The 10,678-nt window shown below is 49.8% G+C and overlaps 2 protein-coding genes across 2 annotated transcripts; one reads left to right on the top strand and one right to left on the bottom strand.

The window, feature by feature from the left end:
* Positions 1-2,075: 2,075 nt before the first annotated feature.
* Positions 2,076-5,694, bottom strand: LOC109740818 (proteasome subunit alpha type-7-B). The gene is made up of 3 exons (XM_020299864.3): positions 5,337-5,694; positions 4,834-5,248; positions 2,076-2,371 (listed from the first exon to the last, which is right to left on the bottom strand). Exons 1-3 carry the CDS (start codon positions 5,507-5,509, stop codon positions 2,210-2,212), a joined length of 750 nt encoding a protein of 249 aa, XP_020155453.1. The 5' UTR covers positions 5,510-5,694; the 3' UTR covers positions 2,076-2,209.
* A 2,438-nt stretch (positions 5,695-8,132) lies between these two features.
* Positions 8,133-10,248, top strand: LOC109740816 (purple acid phosphatase 15). Its single transcript, XM_020299862.3, has 5 exons — positions 8,133-8,403; positions 8,467-8,658; positions 8,749-9,497; positions 9,603-9,887; positions 9,986-10,248. The coding sequence occupies exons 1-5, from the start codon at positions 8,148-8,150 to the stop codon at positions 10,154-10,156; spliced, it is 1,653 nt and encodes a 550-aa protein (XP_020155451.1). The 5' UTR covers positions 8,133-8,147; the 3' UTR covers positions 10,157-10,248.
* The last annotated feature ends 430 nt before the right edge of the window (positions 10,249-10,678 follow it).

The raw sequence follows: 10,678 nt of genomic DNA, 5'->3' as shown, positions 1-10,678 counted from the left end.
GGGTGTGAGGATCGCTCGAGTGAGTTCTGTTAGGTGAGGATCCGATGCCCTCTACTGTGGTGGCTAACCCTATTTATAGAGGCCCTGGTCCTCTTCCCAAATATTGAGCGGGAAGGGAGACAACAACGGCCAATTTGAAAGGGGACAGCTAGTACAGCTTATCCTGACAAAAGTAGTCTTCGCCTGCCAAAGGCTCTGGTGGTGACGCCGTCTTGGGCTCCACGGTGACCTCCGTCTTGCCGTCATGCTGGTCTTGGTCTCATTGCACCGATATGGAAACCTTTGCCTGATGCCTCGGAACTCCTCGCATGCGCATGCCTCCTTAGCACCAAAGAGGAAGCAAGGACACTGTGCGCGCTGGCGCCCACCTGGCCTTGGTCGTCATGGCTCACGTCATGAGAACCTCGCGAGGTTTGCCTTGCCTTGATCTCTCCGCCCCTCGCGAGCCAGCTTGGTGAGGCCGCTCCTGAGGAGGTCTTGTGTCGTCCGCCTCGCGAGGCTTGGCCCCTCGCGAGGGTCTTGAGTGCTTGCTGGTGAAGATGGGTCGTATGGGCCCGCTGGTGGAGCCACGCCGTGGGCCGCAGGCAGGCAAGTCTGGGGACCCCCGTTCCCAGAACGCCGACAGTGGTGTTGCCTTTGTGCCTTAAGAGTTTTTGTCGAAGGCTATCAAGGTTTCCTTGCCTGAAGAGTACTTTCGGCGTTGATCCATTTGTCCTTGGCCACCTTGAATATTTGTTCAAGGTGCTTGCGATATCCAAAGGGTAGGTATTGATAACGGGGAATGTAGTTGCCGAACCTCGAAGCAAGAGTTGACAAGAAAGAATGAGAGTACATGTGCACCTCATGCCAAAAACGACGAATCTATCCGTACAATACAATAACAAATGACGCGACTTGCGCAAATTGCTATAATTGGATGAAACAGAATCCGCCGCAATGAAAGCGTACAATACAAGAACAAATGAGGTGACTTGCCCAAATTGCTATAATTGGGTGAAATAGGATCCGCCGCAATGAAAGCGATGACAGCTCTCAACAAAATTGCGATGAAGCCCTAGATACATCACATGTGAAGAATGAATCGACACGGCATAAAAACGAAATCTAATAGTGAACTTTAAAAGCTTTAGCAGGGTGAACTTGACGGAAGAAACCATTGAATAACAAAAATTGAAGATTTATGCAACAATGTGGTGCTAAATCTACTAGTTAGAGTTTCGGCACTTTTTCCCCCTCACGGTCGGTTAGTGAGAGCTCACTCTAGCATATGGAAGGAGGGCCAATTTCTCACACGGACCTCCATGTTTTCTTTTCCAAATCGAGAAGGCGAAATACATGGAAAAGAAATCTCATGAGGTGCTCAAATTTCTTTTCTATAAATTGGGCAGGCCAAATAGATGGGGACAATAGAAGTGGCGGAGAGGCGCCGAGGTAGAGTGCGAGGAAAGCCTTTCAACAAAAAGATAAGAGTTTGTGTCCGTCGTTGTTGAGGTGACCAACTGTTTTTGTTCACTAGCATATGTGTGCACGCCTGACGACTTTGCTAAGTTAGTGTCTGGGGTGCAAGCTTGATATACGGTCGTGCACGTGCACGCATATGCGATATGCTGTGCAGGTTTTCAAAATAATTCAGTGCCACCGGCCAGATTTGAACAGCCAGAAAGGTGCTGCCAGATGTGTACAAATAATATAGTATAATACAAAGCAAAAGCATATTGGCCGGTAATAAAATTTATTTTGGCTTTGCAAGTGGTGAACAGAGATGCAAAATTCAAGCATGATAGGGCCTCTGACGTGTAACCAAAGTGAGGTGGCATACCAAGAATACCAAGAAAGCACCAGCAGTCTCAGGTGACATCATCAGGACCGGAAGTGAATTGACATTGCAACAAATGCACCAGCTACTCCTTCAGAAACATGAGCCCATATGGCATAGCAACCACACCTTCAGAAACTACAGTTCGCCAGGTTAACCATCTGCGAATACGCGAGGAGCAGATGACGAGTAATAAATTTGCGCAAGGTTCAAACGCTGGAAAGGGGAAAGGGAAACGAAACCCCTGGACCATGAGCCATCAAGAAAACAAGGCAATTCATTTACGAATGACTTCAATATCTTGTTAAAGCAGTTTAAAGAAAGTTATGGAACGTAACAGTGACACACTAAAAGGTTTCGGCCGACAGAATGAAGATATAGCACACCCAGTAATTAGGTATCCTTCGGGCCGCTCTTCTTTGCAGCCTCAGCCGCGGCCTTCTCTGCCTCAATCTCGGCAACATATTCATCAATTTCAGTCTCCTCGAGTTGCCGAAGGCCATCCTTCTTTGTCATCACTGCAATCTCGATGTTCTTCCCACCACTCTCAACAACCTAAAAGGTTTCGTCATCTATTAGTGCTTGCAGAACGAAAACAATATTGGAAGGATAAACTGAAGCTATAGTGCACATCATATGTTCTGATGTTCATAACATTTTTTTTTGACAAATAGTAAGGATAAAGTTAGTGTCAAGGAGGCGAGAGAAAAGATCAAGCAATTCCATTTGGATCCTGCAACTTAAACACCAACCTAGCATAGATAAATTGATGCTGACAGTCAAATTGCAACTAAATACCATCCCTATAAAGAATTTAGATGCTGGACATTATATGTTCTAGTACTACACATACAAAATTCAGTATGTATGCTTGCTACAACCGCACAAGTTCCAGATCCATGAAGATCAATTGGTGAATAATAGCCCATCTGGCACACACTCATGGAAACAAATGGCAGCAGAGAACTGTTATTCAGAAATGTTGCAAAAGTTAAAGCACAGATGTGACCTATATTGCACATAAATATGGCAAACGATACAAACTGGCCTCGCTGACTCAGCAAATAAAGTTATAGTGATCTAAACGCTCTTATATTTCTTTACGGAGGGAGTAGCTAGAAAACTGATGAAAGCAGAGTGGTACTTTCGAAGTGCAAATTTACAAGGAACTGCTAGATTAACATCATTCCCCAAGATTCTGCTATAAAGAAAATTCAAAAAAAAAATACTCATTAAATTTGGGGCTATGCACATATACTCTCTTGATACAGAGCATAAGCCAGAGGATGGGCCACAGACATCTAACAATTGCATGATAGACTCCCGAGTTGCATAACATCCAGGAGACAGGAGTAGATAGAAAGCCCCACCTTTGTTGGGGCTATGCGTATATACTCTCAACTTAAGTTGTAATTTTCTTAATAGAATGGAGTGAATCAGACAATGGTAAATTCAATATTCACAGAGGCCTAAGCAAGCTTCTCGGCACAACTAAAAGGAGCTGCACCAGGAGTAGCTATGTAAATGCCTCGTCATAAGTACCTGTCACAATTCCTCATTTTCACCTCCATTCCACTAAACTAAGATTGCTCCGATAAAGAAAACTACCACATATGAGTGGCAAGCAAGGCCTTTCGCTCACTCAGCAGCCAACACCCACCAGTACTTTTCAGCATCTGTTTGGGAAATCTGCCACTCAGTTGCTACTTTAGTTTGAAGTTATATTCCCATTGTGGCATGAGATCAAGTAAATCCAAGTATTTAAGAGAATAAAGAGATTCTACGATATTTCCAAAGGCACCTCAAATACTGTGTGCTTGATAAATCAATCCTTTCTATATAGAATGGAGTGAATCAGACAATGGTAATTCAGTATTCACAGAGGCCTAAGCAAGCTTCTCGGCACAACTAAAAGGAGCTGCACCAGGAGTAGCTATGTAAATGCCTCATCATAAGTACCTGTCACAATTCCTCATTTTCATCTCCATTCCACCAGACGTAAGATTGCTACGGCAAAGAAAAAGAAAACTACCACATCTATGAGTGGCAAGCAAGGCCTTTCAGTTCACTCAGAAGCCAACACCCAAGTCTGCCACTCAGTTGCTACTTTAGTTTGAAGCTATACTCCTATTGCGGCATGACAAAGGTCAAGTAAATCTCGATATTTCCAAAGGCACCTGTGTGATTGATAAATTAATCCTTGCTATACAGAATGGAGTGAATCAGACAATGGTAAATTCAGTATTCACAGAGACCTAAACAAGCTTCTCGGCACAACTAAAAAAAGCTGCACCAGAAGTAGCTATGTAAATGCCTCGTCATAAGTACCTGTCACAATTCCTCATTTTCATCTCCATTCCACCAGACGTAAGATTGCTACGACAAAGAAAACTACCACAACAATGAGTGGGGAGTAAGGCCTTACAGTTCACTCAGCACACCCCAGTGCTTCTCAGCATTAGTTTGGCATGCCTGCTGTCTACTAACTCTGAGCCTACCAAAACGTCATATATTTTGGAACGGAGGTAGTAGTTGCTATTAAATTTGAAGCTACACTCATATTATGGCATGAAAAGGATCAAGCAGATCCGCAGTTGAGTAATGAAAGTATAAAATATTTCATTCACTGTCATATTCCCAAAGGCAACTCAAATACTTGTGCGCTTAGCCAGTATCCAGTTAGCTGAACACATTTACCATTAACAAGCAACTGCTCCTAGAGCTTTGCTAGGATCACCAGCATCAAAACATAATCAGAGTAACCATGAATCCACTAAATGACCCAACTTCAGATGAAGAAAGGTAGAAACCAAACGGTTACTGTGAGCTGCTACCAAGGTTTATTCCTGGATCATGTTAAGTACTCTCTACAAGACTATGGTAATCATTCAATAGGAGAGATGTGACCTTTATAAATGATGAATCAAGCAATTGACAATTTGACATAACCTGTCCATAGCAATTTGGAGTTTATTCTGTTGCATTAAACTGAAGAGAGGCAATTGCAGCACAAATACCTCTAGAAGGGCTCGGATGGTGAGCTTGATGGTCTCCTTGCCGGATGTGTCCTTGTAGTTCTTCTCAAGGAACTCCCGCATGGAGTTGGAGTTCCTCCCGGTGGCGTTGGCCTTCCAGGCGGAGAAGGTGCCGGAGGGGTCGGTCTGGTACAGGGCAGGCTTGTCCGTGTATGGATCGAAGCCGACGATGAGGGTGGAGAGGCCGAAGGGGCGTACACCGCCGCTCTGGGTGTACTTCTGCTGCAGGCCGGCGATGTAGCGGGTGATGTACTCGACGGTGACGGGGTCCTCGACGGTGAGGCGGTGGCTCTGGCACTCGACGCGGGCGCGGTTGATGAGCACCCGCGCGTCCGCCTTGAGCCCCGCGCACGCCAGCGCGACGTGCGTGTCCAGGCTCGCGATCTTCCGCACCGACCTGCGGAGCCGGCGAGATGAGATCTGCGGGCCGGAAGGCGAGGGGGAAGGGGAGGGGGAGCGAGAGGGGGAAGGGGGGTCGCTGGTACCTGGAGTCCTGGAGCTTGGGGGTGGACTTCTTCTCGACGCCGAGGACGACGGTGTCGGTGCCGCGGACGCCGACGGCGGCGTTGCCCTTGCGGACGGCCTCGAGGGCGTACTCGACCTGGAAGAGGTGGCCGTCGGGGGAGAAGACGGTGATCGCGCGGTCGTAGCGGGCCATCGCCGGCGGCCGGTCGCGGAGGCTTAGGGTTTGGTTTGGGCTTCCCGGGCGGCGGAGGTGCTGGGTTGCTCGATTGTGTGCGCGCAGGCAAGCTCGGCGGCTTTGGGGGAGAAGTGGTGTTTCGTGTTGGGCTTCGGTGGTGTTTACTTGGGAAAGAAGAAGAAGAAGGCCTGCCTATGTGTGATGGCATGGGCCGATTGCTTTATTGCCTCAAAAAAGTAAAGGTCTGTCGAAATCACTAATTTAAAAATAAAAAAATCTAAAAAAAACTAATTAAAAAGAAAAGGTATCAATTGCAAAGGTATTTCTCACATTTTGCGACACTTGTTCGTGTTTTCTTTTGTAGATAGATTCATATTTTCAGAACGATATACTCTTGAACCGTGCGCCTAAATCATGAAGTGTTCATCATTGCATTATTCGTGTCAAGATCTTTGAAACTAGATTCCATGCTGATAGATTTTGACGGACATTTTCCAGACAAATATGTGCTTCTAAGCAACATGAACTAACTCGTGCTCCCACCTAATATTAACCTCTGCTCCCACGGTCTCACATAGTATTAACTCATGCTCCTAATGTGAAGGATAAAATTATGTGTCCGCGTGAAGTGCATCTGTACTCCATGAAAAACCTATAAAATGAGAAAACCCAAAAAAAACTAGAAAAATCTTTGCAAAATCCAAAAACCTAAAAAAAATCCCCCAAAAAAGATTCATGTGGAGGTGTACGCTATGTGGCGACAACTGAATGCACCACGTGGCGCGGTCGTGTGCTCACACCGGGGAAAGTGCCACCGTGGGGTACCCCCTAATTATTTGCTCCAAAAGTTTGTTGCTTTGTAAAAAAAATATAAATCAAACATAATGGGCCTGATCTCATTCAGCTCGAACTCCACACACAAAGCTAGATCGAATGCTCTAACTTTGCGAAGCTGGAATCCATCGTCTCCAAGAGGCCTAGTGCGATTTTTCGAAGCTAGTATTTCATGATTTAAAAATTCACTATGTTTATGAACAACTCTCGACTAGAGAGTATTCTTAGTAATGTGATAAGAGTAACACAGCGATTTTTTTAATATAGGTTCGGTTTGCAATTGTATTGATAGAGCGAGACCTAATCCTATTTGGGAAGGCCTCAGGTAGTTAGGACGGTTGTAGCTCAGTCGAGGTCAGTTTGAGTCGTAATGCAACTCTTCGCACTTGACTTCAAAATGACTTGGGGCTATTGAAAGGTCCAAAAGCAACGATGTCGCCGATGAGTTTATTCAAAGTGAGAGTACATGTCCATGAGGCTAAGAGAAGGGGTGCCTTGACAAATTATCAAGACTGCACCAAGGCGATGGTAGGATATGAGAGGTATGATGATAAGTCTATATCCATGAGTCCATAAAAGTAGTCAAGGGTGGATCCATAGTCCATGGTACATTAATCATTTTCATCCATGTGTGAATGGACCTTTAGCTAGTTGGGCCTCATTTAGATTTGGGCTCATTTCCTTCTAGACTTCATTCTTGACTCTTTTTTTTGCGAAAAGGATTAGATCTCTTATAAAAATTCATCGGAGGTACAAAGTATCTCAAACATAATAAAAACTACATCGAGATTCCGAGCCCAACGAACGACCACCACTGCCACTAGAATAAGCTGCTGACGCGCCACCGGAGCCGCCTTGACCTTGTCAATGACAGCCGGGAAGTCTTCACGCACGTACCCCTAAGGATCGACGCTTTGGAGTCGCAGTCATTGCCATTGAACACTTGCATAGATCTGAAGCATTTGACACCAAATCTCGCCACATGACGAGAAACCCTAACCCCACCGCCCCAAGAAGACAACAAGAATCTACGTCGGAGCTCCGTCAACTACCCAGATGAGTGAACTCGAGGAGGATCGGAGCCCGGAAGACAAACTCGAAGAAGAAGCCTTGCCATCCACCCGAAGGCCGCACTTACGAGGACTAAAAAAACCTAACCTAAATTTTTTTTTGATAAAAGAAGGGTTTTCCCCTTCCGATTTTCATTAAAGAAAACCAAACCTAACCTAAACTACTAACCGGAGCGAAGGCATCGGGATTCTCGTCCGCGCCATCGGCCGCCGGAGCGGTAGGCAGAGTGGAGGCAAATCCACGGACTCACCGGTGAAGTCTGGAGGGGTCTAGCCGTCTAGGATCATTATGGGAGGTAAACAAGAGTGATTTCAATGTTGACTTTGACCTTTCATTTTTTGCCTTCTCCTTTTATTTGTTGACCATGCAATTTTGCTTGGACTTCTATTAATCTTGTTAATGGAGTTGGATATATGCGTTGATCGTTTTAGACCTTATTCACCGGCTTGAACTTTTTTGGACGAGCCATAGCTGCATATTTTGTTGCTTGCGCTTTAGTTTCAAGCTACACTTTGTAGAACACGAGTCATGCATGGGACGAAGGCGTCCAAACTTGGCTAGTGCAGCTGCCTGCGCGTTCACAAGGCACCAAAGCGCAGGCGGCAAAGTTTGCTCGTTTATTATCTTGGCGGTCCAAGATGGGCGGCAGGTTCCAGACGATGGACGAAGACCCACCGAGTTCCACTTCCGGCTCCAACCTCCTCTGCCCGATTCATATAAGTTTCCTGCCAAAGGCATCCCAATTCTGTCAATGCCAAGCAACAACATGTGGTGGGGGTCGCTGCTGCTGCTCGCGGCCGCGGCGGCGGCGGCTGCTGAGCCTGCGTCGACGCTCACGGGCCCGTCACGGCCGGTCACGGTGGCGCTGCGGGAAGACAGGGGCCACGCGGTGGACCTGCCGGACACGGACCCCCGGGTGCAGCGCCGGGCCACGGGCTGGGCTCCCGAGCAGATCGCCGTCGCGCTCTCCGCCGCTCCCACCTCTGCCTGGGTCTCCTGGATCACCGGTAGTAATCTGCTCACCGGACTCTGATTCCTGGGTTGGATGGCATTGACTCTTGGTTCCGCAGGGGAATTCCAGATGGGCGGCACCGTCAAGCCGCTGGACCCTGGCACGGTCGCCAGCGTCGTGCGCTACGGGCTCGCCGCCGATTCTTTGGTTCGCCAGGCCACCGGCGACGCGCTCGTGTACAGCCAGCTCTACCCCTTCGAGGGCCTCCAGAACTACACCTCCGGCATCATCCACCACGTCCGCCTCCAAGGTGACCGCCGTCGTTCGTTGATCCCCTGTTCCACAATCATTTTTTTTTTTTGCATATTTTTTGGGAGTGCAATGAAGTATCTGCATGCAGGGCTTGAGCCTGCGACGAAGTACTACTACCAGTGCGGCGACCCGGCCCTCCCGGGGGCGATGAGCGCCGTCCACGCGTTCCGGACGATGCCGGCGGTGGGGCCGCGGAGCTACCCGGGGAGGATCGCCGTGGTGGGAGACCTCGGGCTCACGTACAACACCACCTCCACCGTGGACCACATGGCGAGCAACCGGCCGGACCTGGTCCTCCTCGTCGGCGACGTGTGCTACGCCAACATGTACCTCACCAACGGCACCGGAGCGGACTGCTACTCGTGCGCGTTCGGCAAGTCGACGCCCATCCACGAGACGTACCAGCCGCGCTGGGACTACTGGGGAAGGTACATGGAGGCGCTGACGTCGGGGACGCCGATGATGGTGGTGGAAGGGAACCATGAGATAGAGGAGCAGATCGGGAACAAGACGTTCGCGGCCTACCGCTCCCGGTTCGCGTTCCCGTCGACGGAGAGCGGGTCCTTCTCCCCCTTCTACTACTCGTTCGACGCCGGCGGGATCCATTTCCTCATGCTCGGCGCCTACGCCGACTACGGCAGGTCAGGGGAGCAGTACAGATGGCTGGAGAAGGACCTGGCGAAGGTGGACAGGTCGGTGACGCCGTGGCTGGTCGCCGGCTGGCACGCGCCATGGTACACCACCTACAAGGCTCACTACAGGGAGGTGGAGTGCATGAGAGTGGCCATGGAGGAGCTGCTCTACTCCCACGGCCTCGACATCGCCTTCACCGGCCATGTAACACCTCAATCACACCCTCTGACTGACACGGATCGACCTACCTCCGTTCTCTGGACATTGGCAAGCAGCCGAGAGTGATCACTCGCTTGCTGTGTGATGCAGGTGCACGCGTATGAGCGCTCCAACCGGGTGTTCAACTACACGCTGGACCCGTGCGGCGCCGTGCACATCTCGGTGGGCGACGGCGGGAACCGCGAGAAGATGGCCACCACCCACGCCGACGAGCCGGGGCACTGCCCGGACCCGCGGCCCAAGCCCAACGCCTTCATCGGCGGCTTCTGCGCCTCCAACTTCACGTCCGGCCCGGCCGCCGGCAGGTTCTGCTGGGACCGGCAGCCGGACTACAGCGCCTACCGGGAGAGCAGCTTCGGCCACGGCATCCTCGAGGTACGTACGTACGAGGAAAACAAGATCGAAGAGAATTCTGACCAGCTAGATATATGGTTCGTTTGACCGATGTGAGACGACGCAATTGGTTCACGCAGGTGAAGAACGAGACGCACGCTCTGTGGAGATGGCACAGGAACCAGGACCACTACGGGAGCGCCGGAGATGAGATTTACATTGTCCGGGAGCCGCACAGGTGCTTGCACAAGCACAACTCGAGCAGGCCGGCACACGGTCGATCAAACACCACACGGGAATCGGGAGGTTAACCGTTGTACCACTGGAGTAGATCGCGTGGTGTAATGGCAACTGTATAGACGGTTCGCCCAAGCGTGGAAATAAAAAGTTATACCAACTAAAACATGGATTGGGCAGTGCTAGGCGCTGGCCGGCCGGCCGGCCCAAATTTCCAACAGTCGTGCTAGCCGCCCGACACCAGTCGCACTGGCCGTTGGATCTAGCAAAAAAAAAAAAAAACCGGTTCGCGAAGCTCCCCACCCCACCCACAATCTCGCGCAGCTAACCCCGTTGCCGCGCTCACCCTCCACCTGGGCAGCGACACCCTCCACCTATGCCCGCCGGCGCTCGTCCTTGGTTTCGTGCGTTTCTGCTCCGGTGCTCCCCTCCTGGGCTGAACGCGAGGTGGAAAAACACATCGACGGCCAGGATGAACCAAAAACGGTTAATAACGAGGGGCACGATCGTCTTTGTTGCCCCGCGTATAGCCGTCGAGGAGCCCAGGGAGGCCCGTACGAGCCCGGTTAGATCGTATGCCCGGCCGTATACGTATT

This window comes from Aegilops tauschii, chromosome 5, assembly GCF_002575655.3.
Source record: "Aegilops tauschii subsp. strangulata cultivar AL8/78 chromosome 5, Aet v6.0, whole genome shotgun sequence".
Taxonomy (NCBI): Eukaryota; Viridiplantae; Streptophyta; class Magnoliopsida; order Poales; family Poaceae; genus Aegilops; species Aegilops tauschii.
This window is presented reverse-complemented; position numbering and strand designations above follow the sequence as displayed.